This window comes from Rhinoraja longicauda, chromosome 42, assembly GCF_053455715.1.
Source record: "Rhinoraja longicauda isolate Sanriku21f chromosome 42, sRhiLon1.1, whole genome shotgun sequence".
Lineage (NCBI taxonomy): Eukaryota > Metazoa > Chordata > Chondrichthyes > Rajiformes > Arhynchobatidae > Rhinoraja > Rhinoraja longicauda.
The window spans coordinates 6,885,328-6,908,721 of NC_135994.1; the positions used below are offsets into that span (position 1 = coordinate 6,885,328).

Consider the following 23,394-nt stretch of genomic DNA (forward strand, 5'->3'; position numbering starts at 1 on the left):
GGTGCAGAATTTCGACCTGAGACATTCCTCTTTTCCTCCCTCCAACAGTTGCTGGTCTACCCATTGAGTTCATCCAGCAGATTGGTTTGTTGCTCCAGATGCCAACATCTGCGGTCTCTTGTGCCTCAGAATATCTAGGATATTCATTGAGATCAATATCAATTGCCTTATAACATTGAGGTGTCAGCCTGGGTTATTTGCAATATCAATAGTGCTGTTAATCCTTTTGTCGCAAAAGCAAAACGCAATAGTGCAGAACGTTTGAAGTATACGACGGTTTTCAGGTACTGGAATAGCAAGACCATTCTGTGTAAGAAAGTATTTGATCTACAATCTTAAGATTTGTAAAGTACTCTTTTCTCTTTCAGTCCTCGTACAATGGCTACCTAATGGAGAGCAGGTTAGTGTCACCCGCAGCACTTGTGTATGTCGTTCTGTATTCTTATCTAAAAAATGTTGCAAAGCTTCAGAAATATGTTTATTTTTGTAATACAATCAACAGACTCTCCAAAGAAGGCAGTTCTTCTATTTTGCAAAAAAGGCGGCAGCTTTTTAGGTATTCAACTATTTATTGAAGCTCTAGCTTCCTAAACAGCAGTGCTATGCCAGTGCATGGGTGTTTGTTGTTGGATGGCTTTGCAGTCTGTTTGTCATGGTCCCGTTTACTCTTCTGTCATTGACAAGCTTTTCTATTTTGCTGGTCTATGTCTGAGAGTGCACAGGTTCCAACTTCCAAAACTAATTTGATCAAACGTGTTTTAAATTTGGGAATCAATTTTCCGTTTCTCTTGACTTCAATCTTAATCAGCACTGAATAAAAATTCATTTTTTAGTTTAGTTTGGAGATTCAGCGCGGAAACAGGTCCTTCGGCCCACCGAGTCCGCGCCGACTGGCGATCCCCGCACACTATCCTGTACACACTAGGGATAGTTTACAATGATACCAAGCCAATTAGCCTACAAACCCGTGCGTCTTTGGAGTGTGGGAGGAAACCTGAGATCCCGGTGAAATCCCACGCTGGTCACAGGGAGAACGTACAAACGAGCACCCGTCAGGATCGAACCCGGGTCTCTGGCGCCGTAAGGCAGCAACTCTACCGCTGTGCCACCATGCCGGCCCTAGTATTAGTCAGTTGCAACAAAATCATGGGCCCTTAATGCTACCTGACCCGCTGAGTTACTCTAACACTTTATGTTTTGGACCTTATTTACCGTTTGAGAGCTCCAGGTTAGCTGTTGTATATGGACTAGGCGGGACTACTACTAACAAGCACTACGATTGGCTAGCATGCAATAGCCCATCTACAGCTGTAAAGGGAGTTCAGTGATTGGTTTATATGTCCTCAAAAATTTAGCTAAACACAAATTTAATATAGCCCCCAGATTGGCAACAAATCTATGTTGACTGTTGTTCAACCATTTCCAATGAGAAAGATTCCATTGTTAAAAATTTGATCCACGATTTATAAAATACTCTTTTCTATTTTTTTAACAACTTTATTGGTTCTCTGTGCCACACAGAAAATAACTGACGTGGGCCTGCACAGGAATTGAAAATTGCATGGAGATCATCAATAATTGGGGGAAAATATTGCTTCAATTTTTGTCTGTACGAGACTTTCGAGTCTTAAGAGAGATAGAGCACAGAAATAAACCCTGCAGTTCACTCAGTCCGCATCAACGACCCATTTACATAAATCCTACGTTAATCCCATATTTTATTCTCCTCACATTCCCATCCATTCAGCTACACTAGGGGCGATTTACAGCAGCCAATTAACCTACAGTCCTGCACATCTTTGGGATGTGGGAGGAAACCGGAGCACCCGGGGGGGAAACTCCACACAGATGGCACCTGAGGCAGGATTGAACCCAGGTCTCTGGCGCTGAGAGGCAGCGGCTCAACTAGCTGTACTGAGAGGACATCTGTAGCTGAGAGGACAAACCCGTTCTAGTCATTTGTTGGAGTGTTTCCATGCAATTGAATAAAATTGATGTATTTCACAAGTGAACTTAGTGTGACTCTTCAAAAATATCCTCTGCTAGCTTTTACACTGTGGTCTGATTGTGCCTGATCAACATTGTGGATAAAAGTGTGCCTGTAATCCATGTCAACAATTTGAGGCTGTGCCTTAAGGTTAAAGTGTGTGTGTGTTCATGATTTTGTACTACTGGAATTCCGTTGTTCTTATTAACAGTACTTGAAATTTGAATGCTTGTTTATTTTTTGACCAGATGGTTTCACACAGAGTACTTGCTCTATACCCGTTGCATTCATATGTGTCATGGATTTGCAAATTCAGTTTATAATCTCTGGAATAAATAACTGTTTGATGTGCCTATATTTTTGTTTTCTTTCAAAGCAATGGTGAACCAGTTGGGCATCAAAACTGGTTGAATAGTATTGCAGCCACATTATGGTAACTTTTGTGTGGTGTTTAAATTGTCCACGTTAATGTTTGAAGTCACAAGAAACAGTAATCTTCAATAATTGTCTTTTTATAGGGAGGAAATTCTTCAGAACATAAGAAACAGAAGCAGTTGTAGACTATTTGGCCCCTCTTGCCCGCTCTGCGGTTTAATGAGATCATGTCTTTTGTTTTTACTTCAATGTCTGTAGTAACCAAAATGGATTAAAGAACTGTGAAGCATTATAGAACAGTGCAGTAGAACAGGGATCTTCACTGCTGAGTTATTTTGAACAGATCATGCTAGTGCCACTGACTTGTGTGTCCACTTTTACAGAGGGAACCGAGAGTGCCTAAGCAGAGCTTCGAGCAGCCGTCAAAGCAGTACTGAGAATGAGCTGAAATCCTCTGAGCCTCGGCCGTGGAGTAGCACAGACTCTGACAGCTCAAACCGCAGTTTGAAGCCACCAGTAACCAAAGCAAGCAGCTTTAGTGGAATCTCCATCCTGACCCGCGGAGACAGCATTGGCAGCAACAAGAGTGTGAACAGGGTCTCCAAAACAGGTGTGCATTCTGCTGAGGTGCTCAAAGTTGATGTCTACACAATAATCAGTTGGCTTCATGTACATATTTTTTTCCCCCCCATCAGTCTGAAGAAGAGTCTCGACCTGAAACATCACCTATTCCTTTTCTCCAGAGATGCTGCTTGACCCGCTGAGTTACTCCAGCATTTTGTGTCTATCTTCAGTGTAAACTAGCATCTGCAGTTCCTTCCTCCATTTTTTTTTTTTTTTGCTGTCCAATCTTTTTGAAGGTCCTGATGTCATTCCTGACGGGATGACATGTTTTTTTCAGATCTCACTCAATATACTACTTGTATTACAGTCACTGAAAGGAAGCATGCAAGTGCAGCCGGCAGTGAAGAAAGCTAATGGCATGTTGGCCTTCATGACAAGAGGAGTTGAGTATAGGAGCAAAGAGATCCTTCTGCAGTTGTACAGGGCCCTAGTGAGACCACACCTGGAGTACTGTGTGCAGTTTTGGTCTCCTAATTTGAGGAAGGACATTCTTGCTATTGAGGAAGTGCAGCATAGGTTCGCTAGGTTAATTCCCGGAATGGCGGGACTGTCGTATGTTGAAAGACTGGAGCGACTGGGCTTGTATACACTGGAATTTAGAAGGATGAGAGGGGATCTTATTGAAACATATAAGATTATTAAGGGATTGGACACGCTAGAGGCAGGAAACATGTTCCCAATGTTGGGGGAGTCCAGAACAAGGGGCCACAGTTTAAGAATAAGGGGTAGGCCATTTAGAACGGAGATGAGGAAAAACTTTTTCACTCAGAGTTGTAAATCTGTGGAATTCTCTGCCTCAGAAGGCACTGGAGGCCAATTCTCTGGATGCTTTCAAGAAGGTTAGATAGAGCTCTTAATGATAACGTAGTCAGGGGGTATGGGGAGAAGGCAGGAACGGGGTACTGATTGAGAATGATCAGCCATGATCACATTGAATGGTGGTGCTGGTTCGAAGGGCCGAATGGCATACTCTTGCACCTATTGTCTTGTCTATTAGATGCTAACAAATTCTATTTGAGTTGCTGGGCTGGGCAGCCATTTTACTTTTCCCCTCCATGTGGAGAGGTGAAGATTTTATTTAACACCCTCCCACTGACAACAAGTTTGAAGCTAGACACAAAGAATCACAGGAACAAACTGTTTCTGCTACTCGGTAGTGTGACTTGTTGATGTACTGCTGTAATGAGTTGCCTCACTGCCAGATTGCACCATTTCGTGCCATTACTCCTTTCGTACTGCGCTCCTCGAATGGATTGTCCCACTTTCAGAGGGGCTTATTTTGTGCTTGTACTAGACACTTCCACCTGGTGTTTGAGGGTTATATCTATATCAGACTGGTAAGTAACTGAAAACCTCACTTCTATTGAACTTTTAAAATATCACAACTCTGACAGGATTCAGACTTGTATAGAACAAAGGCTGATATCCATCTATTTCCTTCTAAATGTGAAAACGTTCCCAACCAACAGTCGGAGGGTGGGGAATCTGTGGGATTCATTGCCACAGACGGCTGTGGAGGCCAAGTCAGTGGATATAGTTAAGGCAGAGATAGATAGGTTCTTGATTAGTGCGGATGTTGGGGGTTGTGGGGAGAAGGCAGGAGAATGGAGGGAGAGATAGATCAGCCCTGATTGAATGGCGGAGTGGACTTGATGGGCTGAACGGCCTAATTCTTCCTCTATCACTTGTTATCTAATGATAATAGAGAAAATTAATGATTTGTACATTTTGTTACCTTTGTTTTGAGAGATCCATGGACAGAAAGCATTTTCTTGGAGCACCTCTGATTTAAATCTGTTTCTGGCAGGATTTTTGAGCATATGTTGATCAGTTCAAACTACAAAATATGGTGGAAATATTTGGATGTTGAATTGAGACAGAAATATTGTGTAGTCTTATAACCCCTGCGACTGTTTTATATTTTGTCCACGTTTATGAAAGGGAACAGATTGAATTGAAAATAAGTCGGGATTCCTTTCAATTCTGTTTATTAAGGAAGAAAAGGAATGCACTTTAATTTTTTTTGCCAGTTGATGTATATCCATAATATCATGCTTTTTTGGGTTTTCTGTAACAATGTTTCTGTAACAACCGTAGCTGTCTTTCCTCTTGCACGTGCTAAAAGTCTCGGTCCTTACTGTTTTAAAGTGCTATGAACTTGGCATTGTGCCCAGGCGGAATTGAACGATAAAAGTGAGTAGATTTTGATTGGGAGCTGCTTCGAAGCAAGTGCAGCAGCCACTATTTGAAAGATCACTCCCTGTGTGTGATGAGAATTGGAACTCTTGTTCTAGGCTTGCCACTTGGGACTCCTGAATTAAATTCGTCGGGTTTTGTGCAAGCCACTGCCCCGCAGCCTGGGAGGACGGTCCTGTCCAACTCTGCACAACAGCAGCAACTGCCACCCACTCCTCAGCAGCAGCCAATGACCAACCACCTGATGTCACAGGTGAGTCAGCATCCTGTCTCCCTCCCCTTCACATAAAGTGTATGAAATTAGCCCGGGATGTTGCATGAACTGAGGGCAAAACTTACTGTGTTCCATCCATAATCGATTTGCGTTGCCAACTTGTGAAGAATTGGGAATAAACACTTCATGTTATTGTCTCAGTATCAGAATTTCACTTGTGCATGAAAATGTATCCCCACTTGTATCATTACTGTTGATTGATTGTGTACTCCTGATGTTGGGGAATCTCAGTCAACAGATTTCTCTTAACTAGCCTGTTAATCGCTGGTGTTGGCAGTTGTTCATGTTTGGCATGGCTTTGCTCCACACGATGATGGCAGCTGATCAGCACCTTTAGGCATGTACAGGTTGAACACTGATTTTCCGGCACCCTCAGTTCCAGAGCCTTTATGGATTGTCCGTTTTTCTCGACAAACAGAGGTCACGTGGTAATGAAGCGACAATCCACCCTTGGCCCGCTAATGACAGCCCTCCCATGTATCTAAAGCACCATGGCGTGCCAGAATCTTAAATATAATGTAAACTGAATGTGAATGGAAACAGCTGCCCATCCATGCCCGGCCCACACCATCTCCCCGGCCGTTTAGACCCCCGGTTTCCGACCCCACTCCCAACTCACAAGGTGCACCAGCGAGCCTTTCTTCACCCACCAAAAGGACACACGGTGCTGGAATAATTCAGCGGGTCAGGATCTCTGGAGAACGTGGATTGGCGACATCGGGACCCTTCCTCAGACTGAATTCAGTCGGCTGAGTTACTCCAGCACTTTGTGTGGCGTTGCATGTTAAAATTAGGCGCCGGTGCCACTGGTCTGCACCAGCGAGCCCCTCTTCACCGGTTCACAAGGCTGTTGTTGCCGCTCATGGTGGCGAGAGACGACTGATTTAGCGATCACTGTTGCACGTTCTTGTCTAACCTAAGGGCTCTGTAGTTGGCTGACATTACGGAATGGGACTTAACCTGGGGTTTACTGTTAAGTACTCGACAGATTTTGCTTAATGAGAATAGAAGAATCCCTTTATCTGATGCTTTATTGTCCAATTGATTAGATTGGTCACTATTGTGACAGAGAGGAGCCTAGTTGCCATTTGTTTTCCAGATTTATCTGTAAGCTGGCTGTTTAAGCACTTGTTGATGAGCAGTCGCTAAATGGATCAATGATTTTTGTCTGTGTCTGTGGCAGACAAGAGCAAGTGGATTACCCGGCTTCATGTAAACGCCAGATGTCAGAATTTTAGAAAGGGATTATTCAACATTTGATTATGCTTGCTGGAAAATCTAGAGTAGAACACCAGCTCCTTCATACTGTTTTTGACATAGAAGTAAGCTTAAGAAATAAGGTGCCGGAGCTGAGACACAAATTAGGACATCAAACACAGCTTAGGTTGCATCCTGCCAACCCCTGAATTCTACAGCTGCTATTTTGTATATCTGCCAACTCTAATCCATGCAGTTTATTGCCTGTATCAAAATAAGCTAAATATCTCTATCAAGGGCTTTAACAAAGAGCAAAATTCCTGAATATTGACGGGCACTTTTAATGCACAAAATTCTTAACATTTCCTTTGTGCTCTTAAAATGCCTCCACAGATACCTTTTACTTCCTAAACCCCATGTAAAGCTGAAAGATGCTGTGGGAGTGTGGCTTATAGAAAGCAAAAAGAGTGGCTGTTGAACTTGACGTATCTCGTCATGCTTTGTGCCCACGGACGGTTTCCACAAAGATCTCTACTTGCTGCACGTGCCAAGCATCATGCTAAACTTCCTCCTTTCGGACGGAGGGCATTCAACAAAGATTCAAGCTGTATTCAGAAAGGTATCACTAAGGTCTTCAGGGTACACGGCTTTGAAGGTTTTGAGGCTATAGACTTGCAAAAGTGGCCCAAATAAAACACAAGTGTCCTGATCTCTTCGGACCGTTCACCTTGTCGTGGTGAAGAGGCTTGCGTGCCCCCATGATTCTGAGAGCGATGCCGTCGGAAGCACTAGCTTCTGGTGGGGCCACCCATGGCGGTACGGTCGAGGATGAGGGTCCAGACTAAGAACGATCCAACCTACAAGACCTCAACGGCGGACCAGGCGGACGGAGTTATCTTGAACTCAACGGCTGTGAAGGCGGATGAAGGCTGCAACAGGTCTCTCAGCTCCAGTCGTCTTGGTTCCCTTGCCATTGGAATGAGTTGATTGATTTGTGAAGGGCCGTGTGCTTCTTGGAGTGCAACATCAAGTACACGTTAAACAAACACACGCACGGGCGTCTTCGTTCTGTGAGGGAACGTAGACCATCATCCTCGACCTCGAGGGATCGCCACGACCTGATCTCTTTACAAGGGACTGAAAGAGTCATCAAAGCTATTTCCTCTCGTCTCTTGACCTGGGATGACTTTAAAGTTGACATTTTAGGAAGAGGATCCTATTTTTGCATCCTTATCAGATGTCTGTGTGCAATCCCTCGTACCCTTGATCTATTTGTGTGTGGGTCCCTAATGCTGGAGTCAAGCCTTTTCTCCATATTTCACACTGATTGCCACGACTTATACTTTTGGGTTTGAATGCTCACTTCCCTCTTGAGTTATGGCTGTCACCAGGGAGTTAGTAAAATCCATCTACAAGACCCCGGTTCCAGCTTTGGTGGGCTTCCTTCCCTGACATGGAAATGTATAAAAATGATGCTCTGCACCGTGATACCAAGTACATGGATGCATTGCCAATAGATTTGCCTGGAAGAATTTACTTGGATCCTGGCAGCATATCGCCACTAGGTTAGGTTTGTCCCTTAGTAGTCTGCAAAGTTACAGCCACAATAAGGTTCTTTTGCATTTGGTCGTCGTTTCTCATCATAACATGAAAATTCTGTTGCAACGGTTCATGTTATGTTTAGATGGAAAAGAATAGACAATAGGTACAGGAGGAGGCCATTCGGCCCTTCGAGCCAGCACCGCCATTCAATGTGATCATGGCTGATCATTCCCCGTTCCTGCCTTCTCCCCATACCCCCTGACTCTGCTATCCTTAAGAGCTCTATCTAGCTCTCTCTTGAATGCATTCAGAGAATTGGCCTCCACTGCCTTCTGAGGCAGAGAATTCACAACTCTCTGACTGAAAAAGTTTTTCCTCATCTCAGTTCTAAATGGCCTACCCCTTATTCTTAAACTGTGCCCCCTTGCTCTTGTCTCCCCCAACATTGGGAACATGTTTCCTGCCTCTAACGTGTCCAACCCCTTAATAATCTTATACGTTTCGATAAGATGGTTCGTAATAAGGCAACCCATAACTTGCCTTGTAGGTATGGTCAACAGCTGAGAAGTTCTTGCAAGACCTATGGTGCTGTGGCAGAATTTATAGATAAGTGGATAAAGTATTATTCCTATTTAAGTACTTCGTTTTTTAAATTTAGAGATATGGCGCGGAAACAGGCCCTTCGACCCACCGTGTCTTCGCTGACCAGCGATCACTGCACACTATCCTCTCTCCAGGGACAATTTACAATTTTATCGAAGCTAATTGATATACAAACCTGCACGACTTTGGAGTGTGGGAGGAAACCAGAGTTCCTGGAGAAAACCCACGCAGGTCACGGGGAGAACGTACAAACTCTGTACAGACAGCGCCCGTAGTCAGGATGGAACCTGGGTCTCCGGCGCTGTGAGGCAGCAACTCTACCGCTGCACCACCATGTTCGCCACACGTTATCAGAGTAAAGCCAAACTTGATTCATTGAAGAGAATCTCTAAGCCCAGCAGCACATATCATCAGGGTCGCTACTTTCTGCACCAGGGTTTGCATTATTCCAGCAGGTTTTTATCAGCTACCTTGGTTGTATTCTTTGGTCCCATTTTACCTTTCACTGTATAATTAAGGCAAAAATCATCAGCCGCTCCACTGGAATAGGTTTGGTGAGGTGCATTTTGTAGTCTGACACGTAAGTAGCCTTGAGCTGCCTTCAGGCTCCTTTACAAAAACAAAATTGGGCATATCCATAAAAGTTCACCCAGGCTATGCATGACCAAGTCTTTATCAATATTGCCTTGGGTCAAATTTGGTACAATTACAGCATTGAGGACTTAATTACTCATTGAGGCCTCAGTCAGGTGGTCAGACATTGCTCACACGCCTAACACCAGGCTCCAAAGCAAGCACTCGATTCCAAGCTCTGTCACAGTTCGAGATTGCCAGGTGGGCCGAGGAAAAGATTTTAAAATGTTCTCAAAATTCTCCATGGAAAAAGTGAAGCGTTCCCTTGTACTCCGAAGAACCCCTGACACTGACTTGACCACTCAAAGTGGGGGGAAGCGTTTTGGGCGGCACTGAGAAATTCGAGTCCTTGCATCAGGAGTGCACAGAAGCCCGGCGTAAATGGTGGCACGCCACTTCCCAATCTGCGACCCCACCCTTTCTATCAACCATCCCCGGCCCCACTTGTGTCAGTCTCCAGTCCCACAAGTCACTTCAGAATCCACAGAACTGCAGTAGAAGATTATTAAGGGGTTGGACACGTTAGAGGCAGGAAACATGTTCCCAATGTTGGGGGAGTCCAGAACAAGGGGCCACAGTTTAAGAATAAGGGGTAGGCCATTTAGAACGGAGATGAGGAAAAACTTTTTCAGTCAGAGAGTTGTGAATCTGTGGAATTCTCTGCCTCAGAAGGCAGTGGAGGCCAATTCTCTGAATACATTCAAGAGAGAGCTAGATAGAGCTCTTAAGGATAGCGGAGTCAGGGGGTATGGGGAGAAGGCAGGAACGGGGTACTGATTGAGAATGATCAGCCATGATCACATTGAATGGCGGTGCTGGCTCGAAGGGCCGAATGGCCTCCTCCTGCACCTATTGTCTATTGTCTATAGAAGCAAATTATCTGTGCCGATGAGGGGCGACCTAAGAGGTTGATGATAAATGTAACCAGGTTCCACTGAAAATGATAATATCTTTATTCTTCCCAGGATACTACAGTGGAAGGGAATGATTTCTAATGGGAACACAGAGCCTGTTGATAGGTGGCAAAGGGCAGCTAGGCACGTGCAGTGCCTCCAAGTGCTTCAATGCAGCCACAGGAAATATTTAGGTTATTGGAAATGCAAACACATATCACCTCTGCCATATTGAATAGCTTCTGGTCCCACTCAATGGTTCCAGACACCGGCCATCATTTATCACTGGTTTTACATTTTAGACTTTGGAGATACAGCGTGGAAACAGGTCCTGCAGCCCACCGAGTCCGTGCCAACCAGTAACACTAACACCGTCCTGCACATTGGGGACAATATACAATTTTACCAAAGTCAATTGACCTACAAAGCTGGAGTGTGGGAGGAAACCGGAACACCCGGAGAAAACCCACGCCGTCACAGGGAGAAGGTACAAACTCTGTACAGACATGCACCCCTAGTCTGGATCGAACCCGGGTCTCTGGCGCTGTGACTGAAACTGAAACTTTCAATCCTATTGCATTCTCTTTGATGTTTGTTCATGATGTACAACTCTGTACGGTTTACTGGTTTTCCTTTCCACCAATTTACTAACTGGACTCTTGTGTTGCTGTAATAGGTGGCATTACCACCTTACCCAGGTGCTGGTTTCAATACCAGCGGAGATTAACCACTTCAGTGCCACCCTGTAAATTTGTACTTTCTCCTCTTATTCATTTGAAGTTGTTGGTTCTTATAATGTTGACGTTGGCTGTCAATTTCCTCAGGAAGAGGGCAGTTTGGGAGAAAATGTCACCCATTACTGTCCAGGAGATCCAGACCACATTTCTGTGTATTGAGCTCCCTTTTTGTCAGTTATAAAATGATCTGCAAATTAGTAATTCAATTAATTGTGCTTCATGTGGTAAGGAAGGATTCTGTAGTTTAGAGATAGAGTGCAGAAGTAGGCCCTTCAGCCTGTCGAATCCGCGCCGACCAGCGATCCCCATACATTAGCACTATCCCACACACTTGAGGATAATTTACAATCTTTTACCGAAGCCAATTAATGTACAAGTCCGTACGTCTTTGGAGTGTGGGAGGAAACCGGAGCACCCGGAGAATACCCACGCGGGTCACAGGTAGAGCGTACAAACTACGTTCAGACAGCGCCCGTAGTCAGGATGGAACCCGGGTCTCTGGCGCTGTGAGGCAGCAACTCTACCGCTGCACCACCGTGCTGTCCCTTTAAACAATTTATTCTATTATAAGTCAGGTATAGGCTGGCTATCAGTCAGACTTGTAGTTATCTCCACCATTGTTACACCTCGGGTCAGAAAAGATAAACTGGTTAACAGTGGACTTGGCAGTCACTAAGTTGCATGGACCTACCTTGCCAAAGCGTGAGCTATTTAACCTGGTAAAGTTTGGGTTAATTAAGGGCAGGCAACGTGGATTTCTAAAGGCCCAGGTTGTAGCTGTCATATTTGGAGGAACCCTTTGGGAAAATCGTGATGTGTAGAAGTAAAAGAATTGTAGTGGTGGTTGTGTCTGTGAATTTTCACAGGCCATTTGATGAAGAGTGCTGTGTGAGGCTAGATAAAGTTCAGACGCGCTATCAAAGAAATTGGCGACATGGGTCTGAAGTTAGTTGAGCAGGACGGAGAGTGGACTGGGATGTTTTATTTTGAATGTGATTGTGTAAGCGTTATCAACCACCATGAACCATAGCTTTTTTCTAGTTAATGTAAATTAAACCATACTTGTATACAATAAATGTTTCCAAACCTCGGTACCCCCACTTGTACGGATACTTAAAACACCTTTCAGGGGTATAGGGGTGAAAATGTCTCATCGAGTCATACAGTGTGTAAATTGGCTCTTCGGCCTAACTTGCCCACACCGACCAACATGTCCCATCTACACTGTGTCCCACTTGCTTGCATTTGGCCCATTTCCATCTAAACCTGCCCTATCCAGTGTCAAATACTTAGTGAATTTAATGTTTATTGTCGAGCAAGGCTGTGAATATTCACCAGCGGTTGATCGGATAACTCGTATCCAGCTGGGGTAATAATGCCACTGCTGGCTCTGGACGTTGAGCTCAGCAACTAGGTAGTGGTCAGAAGCTAGTTGCTGGACTCTGCTGCAGCTGGATATAGCAGGGCGAACTGAAGACTTGAGGGGTTAAAGTTGGTGCAGTGATGCTCTGCCTTGCTGAGTCTCCCGTTTCCTCCGGTGCTCAGCACCTTGTACGATCCTTGAACTGGACGGTTATATGGTTGCAGGTAATCGGGGAGGACCACCAAAGTCAGTGAAGGCGGCTCCTCTGAACCGGGAGCTACTGCAACAGCCAGATGGGGCTTCTCCCCGGCCCAGTTACCTGTTAGTCACTGCGTCTGCAGGATGGCCCAGTGTCTCCCACTTCATCCTCCCCAGGATGCAGTTGGTGCACAGCCTGAACAGCTTGCTCCCCAGGGCCCCTCCATCCACTGGCCAACATTGCCGCTGCCACTCGCTAGTGAATGCTGCTGAGGTACGTGGGCACCTGGTAAATCTGGGAAGGGTGGGCATCCGGCAGGGTGGCGCAGCGGTAGAGTTGCTGCCTCACAGCACCAGAGACCCGGGTTCCATCCTGACTACGGGTGCTGTCTGTACAGGGTTTGTCCGTCCCCTCGTGACCTGCATGGGTTTCCTCCCACACTCCAAAGATGTGCAGATTTGGCTTGGTATAATTGTAAAATTGTTCCTCGTGTGTAGGATAGCGTTAATGCGCGGGGATCGCTGGTCGGCGCGGACTCGGTGGGCCGATGGTACTGTTTCCATGCTGTGTCTCTAAAACTAATACTAAGCTATAGTACAAAGGTTTGAGAAGCTCTGAATCGGACACCATGTCAACGTGGTTAATTATAAGGTGATCAGGACTCAAGGACACATTGGACTGATGGCTGTGGGTCTTTGCTTATGCTCTGTGCCACAGGGATTCTCGCACGCCGCTGTGGTGGTTGTTTATGTTTAATCTCTATGTAGTTTTGTATCTTGTTGCTTTTTTTTTGGTATTACTGTATGGTAAATCAAATTACACGTCACAATAAAGGACCTTTGAACCATGGAGCTGATTAGTAGATTGAACAGAGATTTCAGATGAAACAATGCAGAGAAATGTGACCTTTTGGGTTGAAGAAATATAAATTAACCGTTAAATCTTTCAGTGGAGAGGAGGAACAGAGACACTTGGGGCTATACCAAATGGAGGATTTCTTCCTGAAATAGTAGACCTACTTTTTGCGCTTATAACGTCTGGCACAAATAACTTGAAGTGCATCAATCAAAGGAGAGGTTGAGCAGAACCTAACACCCCCACCCCCTAAACAGTTGTTCATCTTCTGGATCAGAAGCTGCCTAGTTTCAGTCACTTTGCACGGTGGAACAATCTTAAAAGAATACCTTGAGTCAAGAATTTGATTTCCCGACCCCCATTTGTTGAAATAACTCTTGTTCTTGTACATTTGTGGAGATTGAAAACTGAAAAATCAGCAAACTTTCCTTGCAGTAGGTAACATGACATCTTCCCCCTTTCAAATGCCATTTTACAATTAACTTTTAGAAGTTGTAAAATTAAAGTTTATAGTTCGTTGGTTTGTTGTCTCGGATACCATTTTGGTTTCAGCAGCCTCTAGATTACTATTATGTATTCATAATGTAAATTCTGCCCGTGTATTGTCTACATATCATCAAGAAGATGCATTCTGGAGAAAACAACATGTGGTTTTGTTATCCAATATGAAGTTTTCAAAAATAATTTTGTTGATACCTTGTATATTTGCTTTGCTTTTGGTATCTTTGTATATAAGCCCTCTGTGTCACGTTTCACAATGGTGCATGAGAATCGAGCTTTTCTTTGATGGGGCGCTGTTCGGGCTAATCTCAACCAGAATGCTTTTGTTGGCATAAAATGGAGTCCCTTGAGGGAAAGGGTGAACTCCGATTGGTGGTCATTACAGGGCCATGCCGTTCGATTCACTGATCGGCTCGCTGAAGAATGCCGTTGGCAGACTTCAGAGCAGCTTGCCTCAGACTCTGCTGTGAGGTCTTTGTCAGCAAAAAGAAGGCGGTTTACGCTTGGTCCAGAAAGATTAAGGATAACTGGTGGGGGGGAAAAAAGCAATGGATATCATTATTAAAAAGAAAAAAATATTGGTTTGACTTCTAATATTTTGTATGGTTATTGTGCAAAGATGATGATGGTGATGATGATGACATTAACCTTGTGTTTCTTTTTTTCCAATACATTATCTATGTTGTTGGCTTTCTTAGCCCTTGCCACCTCTGCAGCCCTCTGCACAGCCTATCCAGTATTCTGCGACCTCTTGCCCCCAGGTTCTCCTGCCAGTCTCGCCTCCCCAGCAGTACACTATGGTACATGTTCTGTATGTTTAGTTTTGCCTGTGTACGTCAATAGTTTTGCATGCTTCTCTGTGCTGTCCTCACAAGCAAAAGCCTTACGATTGAATGTGTAAAGAATGCCATTGGATGGTAAGGAAGTGTTTGAGTGTACAGGGGGCTCTGACAGTGGTAAGCAGAAGCATGAGGTTGGAGGACTAGCAGACTGAGCCCGCGAGAGCACGGTTTCCAGTTGTCATGCTTCGTTGTTTTGGTGGGAACGGAGCAGTGACCATTCAAACTGGGAGGGGAGCGTTTACATGAAAATTCAAATACTGTCTATCTGTACAACATTGCTGATGGGTTTTGTTTATTGGCTGAGATGCAGTGTGGCAAAAGGACCTTGCTGCTTTCATTAATTCTCCCTTTATCTGCTCATCATCCTAAGCCTACATCTCCTTGTCCTAGTGACTGACATTGTAAACCACATGAATGCATCATTAAAGAATCACCATTCCCACCACCGAAACAAACTGACCTGTAATTCTGACTTCATAACTCACAGAAGTGCTCGGACAGAAATCGCCCCTTGACACATTGGATAAATGCCCTGTCCATGGTGGAACTTGGTCATTTGGACAAGTAAGACACTGGGTTCATGCACTACCCTGAGCTAAGGTCATCTGAGCCAGGGCTAAAATGGTAGGAATAGCTTCAATATCTTAAACTGGGATGGGGAAAAATTGGCACGGTTTACTTCCTAGGATGACCACCCTTCTTGACACCTGCTAGAAAATGTGTTGGTGTTCAATCCGAATGGGATAGATGTAAGCCATCATTGTACACGTTGGTCCTCCAACATCCATCGGGTAGATCTGCACCGAAATAGCCATTTAATGAGATGCTGCAGTATGACTTAACAGCTTCTTCAAAAGTGAAAAATGTTTTTGTTTTTAACTTGGAAGTTGTTAATCCAGTATATAGTTCTGCACGCTTGTCTTGTGTGGTGATTTTCTGTCTTTTTTTGTTCTTTAAACAGTAATGAATGATTTTTTTTTCAAAATCTCAAGATGTCATCAATCAAATTGTGACTCAAATGCATTTTCAGAATAAAGTCACATGGAAAATGTTAAGTGGAGCAAGTGATGGGAGCAGCAAGCCAATCGAGTGGTTTGCAGATGTCTTTCACAATCTTGCCACCAACATGAGGGTGTATTATTGAGGAAAAAGTGGGGGACCCTGTGGATTCATTTAACACACAGCATGCCAAAATTAAAAATAACAGTTTGCGTGTTGCAGTTTCATGGGAATTAACAATGTGATCAGTAACAGGACAGGCATATGCCATTTAGAAGGAAAACATTATTTATATGTTATTGGCACATCCCAAATTAGAACCTGAAGCTGCCTCTCAAACTAATTTGCTGTGCCTCTGCTCTAAATTCAGTAAATAGCAATCAGGTGACCCAGATAAGTGGTCAGGTGATGGTACTATTGTTTGTTCAACGTGATCTCATTCAGTCACTGAAGTTCTAATCAGATTGCTGGATGAGTGAAAGTGAACCTCTGACAAGCCACCAGTGGTGGCATGTCCAAAGTAAAAATAACCTTTCATGAGTGACTTCAAATCGGAAAGGTAGGTTATGAGCTGTGAAACTGTTTTGCTGGGAACTGGGTTAGGCATGAGACTTTCACTTCACAGCCTCGACACAAAATGCTGGAGTAACTCAGCGGGACGGGCAGCATCTCTGGAGAGAAGGAATGGGTGATGTTTTGGGTCGAGACCCTTAGTCAGACCCGAAACGTCTCGACCCGAAACGTCACCCATTCCTTCTCTCCAGAAATGCTGCCTGTCCCGCTGAGTTACTCCAGCATTTTGTGTCTACCTTTGATTTTAAACCAGCATCTGCAGTTCTTTCCTACTTCACAGCCCAGATTGGAGTTCAGATCCAGGTCATGTTAATGGGATAAAATAACCTCAGTTTATATTTAAGAGACCTGTGTGATCTGCATATCTGGTATAATTCAATACTAAGATATAACTTTAATTGGGCCTAATTGTGATGTTGTGTAAAATGGAGAGCAATGTGCTGTCCTGAATTTGAAAATGAAACGTACTTGCATAGTGACCAAAGCTGGAAACAAAATACTTTGCACAACTTGACACTTGGAGAGGGGGGGGGGGGGGGGAAGATGGGGCAAGAAATGGAAGCCTTGACAAAGAGCAATATGTCAGGAGTAACAAAGGATGAATGGGCTCAGAAGAATATGAAAGTAAACAAGGTGAAGCAGGCAGTAAAGAAAGCTAATGGCATGTTGGCCTTCATAACAACAGGATTAGAGTATAGGTGTAAAGATGTCCTTCTGCAGTTGTACAGGGCCCTGGTGAGACCACATCTGGAGTATTGTGTGCAGTTTTGGTCTCCTAATTTGAGGAAGGATATTCTTGCTATTGAGGCAGTGCAGTGTAGGTTCACGGGATGGCAAGACTGTCATATGAGGAAAGATTGGAAAGACTGGGCCTGTATTCACTGGAATTTAGAAGGATGAGAGGGGATCTTATAGAAACGTATAAAGTTATAAAAGGACTGGACAAGCTAGATGCAGGAAAAATGTTCCCAATGTTGGGGGAGTCCAGAACCAGGGGCCACAGCCGAAGAATAAAGGGTTGGCCATTTAAAACTGAGATGAGAAAAAACTTTTTCATCCAGAGAGTTGTGTATTTGTGGAATTCTATGCCACAGAAGGCAGTAGGGGCCAATTCACTGGATGAATTGAAAAGAGAGTTAGATAGAGCTCTAGGGGCTAGCGGATCAAGGGATATGGGGAGAAGGCAGGCACGGGTTACTGATTGTGGATGATCAGCCATGATCACAATGAATGGCGGTGCTGGCTCGAAGGGCCAAACGGCCTCCTCCTGCACCTATTTTCTAGTTAATCTAGTTGGAGATGAGAGATAACAGCGACATTAGCGGTCATTTATAGACCACACTGTTGAAGAGAATATGAATCAAAAGTTTGTAGCAAAGATGATACAATAATTGTTGGGTGGGGAGCGATCTCTAATCTTCATGTAGACTGGGTAAATCAAATTGGCAAATGTAGTTTTGAAGCAAAGATACTAGAGGAGCAAGATAGACCTCTCGACCCTAAAAACCGTAGTCTGTCACGGCGCCATTTTAATAGGCAGAAACTTCCAGAAACATTTAAAGAAAAATAACAAAAATCTGTGAATTGATAGATGAGATATATTCTGCATTTTAATGGTATCATCACATATACTGTTCCCCCACAACACTGATCACACTGCGAGAGGCAGAGCGAACGGCGGGTTTTGCCTACTAAAATGGCGGACGTTCCTCTCCTTTGTGTACTACACTTCAGTGTAGGCGACTTCAACGGAGTGGTCCACCTTGTTCCTGTAGTATCTTTGGTTTGAAGCAAGAACAGTTTCATGGAGCAGCATAAGATCAGCAAAGGAGCATGTTATTTCCGGTTTAGTTACGTACAATTCATGAAAGGTCATCGCAGCATGATAAAATTTTGCATTGTATTTAAAAATGATGGATTTAAGTTGGATGAGAAACTTATACAAAAGTCAAGGAGACCTACAGCCGACAAACGCCCTGCTCCAGATAGCCTGCCACCTCAGGTTTACAAAACAGGTGACTGTGGGGATGATCGATGGACGACTGCTTTCATTTAAATTCCACAGGTTCTGGAACGGTCCAGGGAGATTAGAAGGCAGCAAATGCGCGATTGCTATTCATGAACTGAGGGAGAGAGAAAATGGGGAACTATATAACTATTAGTCTGACATCAGGAAAATGCGACAACCATTGGAGAAATCATATGATTTTGCAGAATCAGCATGATTTTATGGGAGGTTTTTTTTGTTGACAATGCAGGTTTAAAAACCAGCGAATGTAGTAAAACTGGACTTTCAAAAATTATTTGTTTGGAGGCTGCACAAAAAAGTTGCGATATAAAATATAACTTAACAGGGTTGGAAATAATATATTATCATTGATAGAGTGTTGGGGTTAAAAACATATTTCTACTTTGTCAGGCTCTTGGAATGTGGTAGGCTACAAAATCATTGCTGGGAATGTATGATATTAATTTGTTCAGAAGAATAGCAAAACCAATACAAGTGGCAAGAATTTAGTCAATTTAGGTACACACAGGACTGGAAGTGCTGGTATGTGAAATACAAAAGGTTAACACGCATATGCAAGTATTGTGCTGGGTTTTATCACAAAGGTCTGGGGAGTGCAATTCTAAGGAAGTCTACTTGTAACTGCAGAACGAGCTGCCGGAGGAGGTAGTTGAGGCAGGGACTATCGCGCTTTGTTATTTCCTGGGGTGCAAAGGTTATCCCACCATGAGAGTGGGGAAGTGAGTGGAACTGCACTGGTTGGAGTGTAGAAGAATAAGAAGTAATCTGATTTTAAAATGATAAGATTCCGACTGAGGGCTAAGGGAATCAGGGGAAATGGGGGAAAAAGCCGAACGGGGTACTGATTGAGAATGATCAGCCATGATCGTATTGAATGGCGGTGCTGGCTCGAAGGGCCAAATGGCCCCCTCCTGCACCTATTTTCTATGTATCTATGAAATGGGCTGATTGGTGAGATGCCGAGAGGCTGTTTGCTCAGTGTTCTTCTAATCAGGCCAAAGCCAACAGGATCTAACCTCTATTATTACCGTCTCTCATTTTGATTAGCAAAGTAAAAGTTCGTAGGAAAATGTGCAATACTAGATATTCCAACAAGGACACTTAATAGTTTCCAGAGAGTATCGGAGGTTGAAATCAGCATTTCCACCAGAGCGTACAACTGCATCACTTGTGAAGAGACTTCATGAAGAGTGTAGCTCTAACTAACATTTAAGGTATTTATTCACAAAATGCTGGAGTAACTCGACCCGAAACGTCACCCATTCCTTCTCTCCAAGATGCTGCCTGACCTGCTGAGTTACTCCAGCATTTTGTGAATAAATACCTTCGATTTGCACCAGCATCTGCAGTTATTTTCTTAACTAACATTTAGTGTATTTGCACTTTAAATTTGGCCGCAATAGTTTGGGATATGGGCTCAGTCCTCTGCCCTGGGTCCAATGTCCATCGTATAATACAATAATGGATCCCTCTGAAGAATATCTTAAAGGTGTGGCACTGCCTCTACCGCCCCTTTGAAGCTGCACTGTGGGGACTGATATTTTCAGCACAGCCTTTGTCAACATAATTACGATTCACAAAGTTGAGCATGATTGCATCCTCCCGCGACCAGTTTCAGAAGCATGAATCAGAGCTCTTGTACGTAACAGAAATAAGGAGTTCAGGGGCATTAAAGCTGGAATGTGTAGAACAAATTGGTGTCCATTAACAACACTAAAATTGAATTCTGTAAGCTGCATAAACCACTTTTTGTAAGCGGGCAGACCTTAATGGCCGTAACATAATAGTAGTTCTCTGTCGTTCCCACTTTGCACTGCGTACCCATTAGTACGTTTTTACAGGCTGCGATGTCCTTCGCCCGTGGAGAATAAACCGAATAGTGAGCGGCCTGGATAGAGTGAATGTGGAGAGGATGTTTCCACTGGTGGGAGAGCCTACGACCGGAGGCCACAGCCTCAGAATAAAAAGACCTACCTTTAGAAAGGAAATAAGAAGGAATTTCTTTAGTCAGAGGGTGGTGAATCTGTGGAATTCATTGCCACAGACGGCTGTGGAGGCCACGTCAGTGGATATTTGTAAGGCACAGATTGACAGATTCTTGATTAGTTCGGGTGTCGGGGGCTTATGGTGCTAAAGCAGCAGAATGGGGTTGAGAGGGAATGATAGATCAGCCATGATTGAATGGCGGAGTAGACTTGATGGCCTAATTCTGATCCTAGAACTTATGGAATGGAACTGTCTAGTGAGGTATTGCATTCCCATCCTTGGTCAAACTCCAACTGTGTGAACTTTCAACCTGGCTCACTAGGTTAGCAACAAGAATTGGAACCAATGTTGCTCCTCCCAACTCCCAAGTTCTGAGGTTAGTTGCAGTAATGCTGCCTTTACATCAGCTATGCCATTTATTAGCCAATTGACTCAACAGTATTCCAGAGAAATGTTTTCAAAGTAACCACCTGTTGTGCAGCAGGGCTTCACATGATCCAGATGTTCTTCGGAATTGTTCCAAAATGTGAAATATTCCAAGCATGAACCATCCCTTATTCATATGCTCTCTGGCATTCCGGCCAGACGATTAGAAAAACATTTACTTTCATTCCACTCGCTCTGTGTATCGGCAGGTTTAGCAAACAGGAATCTGGAAAAGCTGCATTTTGTTGCTGCCAAAGGTTAGAGAATTTAGCTCCTATTCCTCATTATAAGCGCAGTGGTCGAGTTGCTGCCTCACAGCGCCAGAGACCAGGTTCCATCCTGACTGCGGGTGCTGTCTGTACGGAGTTTGTACGTTCTCCCCTTAACCTGCGTGGGTTTTCTCCGGGTGCTCCGGTTTCCTCCCACACGCCAAAGACGTGCAGGTTTGTAGGTTAATTGGCTTGGTGTAAGTGTAAATTGTTCCTTGTGTGTGTAGGATAGTGTTAATGTGTCAACGCGGACTTGGTGGGCCTGTTTCCGCTGCATCTCTAATATGTGGCCCCAGAGCTGGCTCTCAGGAGTAATACAATACTTCTCATTTTTAAGCATAATCAAAGGTCTCCGATTTTTGTTGGGTTTGGTTTGATGAGGTAAATATTACTCGTGTTAAAGTTTCATACCAGCCAGGTCCTAAAGAGCATGTCATGGAATCAAGATTCCGCTGTTCAATTAATTTAATAGGCTAGTTTATGCAATCAAAATAACGAGGCAATGTTATAACTAACACACTGAGCATTGTTCATTAATACCCACAATCATATCATCTATGCAATGTTACCAAACTAAAACAGAACGGATAGACAAATGAGACTTGGGCGCAAATTAGAATATTAGACCAAGTTCAGTGAGTTCCCAAAACTATAAATGGTGGAAATCTGAAATGAATACAATCTTCTCAGCAGATCGGGCAGCGTCTGTAGAGAGAGAAACAGTTCAATGGCCCTTTGTGTTGAATAGGAAGTTAGTGTATGGGGTGGCACAACTGTTAGGGCTGCCTCCGGGCGGCACGGTGGCGCAGCGGTAGAGTTGCTGCCTTCCAGCGAATGCAGCGCCGGAGACTCAGGTTCCATCCCGACTACGGGCGCCGTCTGTACGGAGTTTGTACATTCTCCCCGTGACCTGCGTGGGTTTTCTCCGAGATCTTCGGTTTCCTCCCACACTCCAAAGACGTACAGATTTGTAGGTTAATTGGCTGGGCAAATGTAAAAATTGTCCCTAGTGTGTGTAGGATAGTGTTAGTGTGCGGGGATCGCTGGGCGGCGCGGACCCGGTGGGCCGAAGGGCCTGTTTCTGCGCTGTATCTCTAAAATCTAAAAATCTAAAAAATCCTGCCGGCTCTGGGACTCTGGTTGGATTCTGACCCGAATGGAGTTTGTGTGTACTCCCCGTGACCATGTGGGTTTCTGCCGGGTGCGCTGGCTTGCTGCAACATCACAAGATGTGCTGGTAGGTTAATTGGCTGCTTGAAATTTCTTTAACTAAATAGCAAAAGGCATAAAGAGGCATTGTTGGGCAGGTGAGTGAGATTGCTGCAGGGGAATGTGACCAAGGGTTGTCCTGCTGGGAGTTAGCAAGGCTTGTTTGGTGGCTGTGATTTCTCATGTTTTCCTACGACATGGAAGGAGGCCGTTCGGCCCATTGAGTCCCAACAACCCCCACGTGTTTGGGACGTGGGATGAAACCGGAGAACCTGGGGGAGACCCACGCGATCACAAGGGGAACCTGCAAACTCCACACACACACACACACACACACACACACACACACACACACACACACACACACACACACACACACACACACACACACACACACACACACACAGCACCGAGGTCAGGATTGAATCCGGCTTTATGGACACATGAGACAGCAGCACTATCTGCTGTGCCACTTTGCTGCCCAAAATAAGCAAGGAAATCAAAGACATCTGTTTTCTAATTTTGGAGTTCTTGATAGGTGTTGCTTGCTTCACAGCTCTGGTCCACGTTCTTGATTGCTTACATCTTTTGGTTTCATCAATGTGTCTACAACATTCATCTCAGAAATACATCACTGCTAGGTATCAATTTTTTAAAGTCAATAACAAATAGAGCATGTAAGCGTGCTCTCATGCTATCCCAAAACTCTGCTCTGCCACATGAGCCAATTTTGATCCCTCTTTTTATTTTTTCTCTCTCTCTTCTCTCTCTCATTCTCTCTTTCATCTGGAACCCCCACCCTAACAACACTGTGGGAGCACCTTCACCAGAAGGGCTGCAGCAGTTCAAGAAGGCGGCTCGCCACCAATTTCTCGAGGGCAATTAGGGATAGACAATAAAAGCTGCCGTGCACATCCCAGAAATGCATTGAAGAAAGAATACTCACACATTGTTTAGTTTAAAGCCTTCTCTCCAGCACTACTTATTCCATTCGCACAGACACTGGTCCCAGCCTGATTAAAAATGATGCCTGTCCCAACAGGGCACCTCCCTCTCTCCCCAGTACCAATGCCATAGGAATA

At 44.3% G+C, this 23,394-nt stretch overlaps 1 protein-coding gene across 10 annotated transcripts in view; it reads left to right on the plus strand.

The window, feature by feature from the left end:
- The window catches only part of r3hdm2 (R3H domain containing 2), a 204,229-nt gene that overhangs the window by 128,117 nt on the left and 52,718 nt on the right, over positions 1-23,394 (plus strand). For 7 of the 10 annotated variants that reach the window (XR_013549608.1, XM_078431560.1, XM_078431567.1 and 4 more), the window contains 5 exons: positions 369-400; positions 503-556; positions 2,746-2,972; positions 5,281-5,435; positions 14,678-14,779. Coding sequence is in view for 9 of the 10 variants with exons in the window: in XM_078431560.1 (XP_078287686.1) it covers positions 369-400; positions 503-556; positions 2,746-2,972; positions 5,281-5,435; positions 14,678-14,779 (570 nt within the window). In the remaining variant the exon portion in view is untranslated. The remainder of the gene's footprint in view (positions 1-368; positions 401-502; positions 557-2,745; positions 2,973-5,280; positions 5,436-14,677; positions 14,780-23,394) is intronic. The other 3 variants (XM_078431565.1, XM_078431564.1, XM_078431566.1) reach the window with 3 other exon arrangements.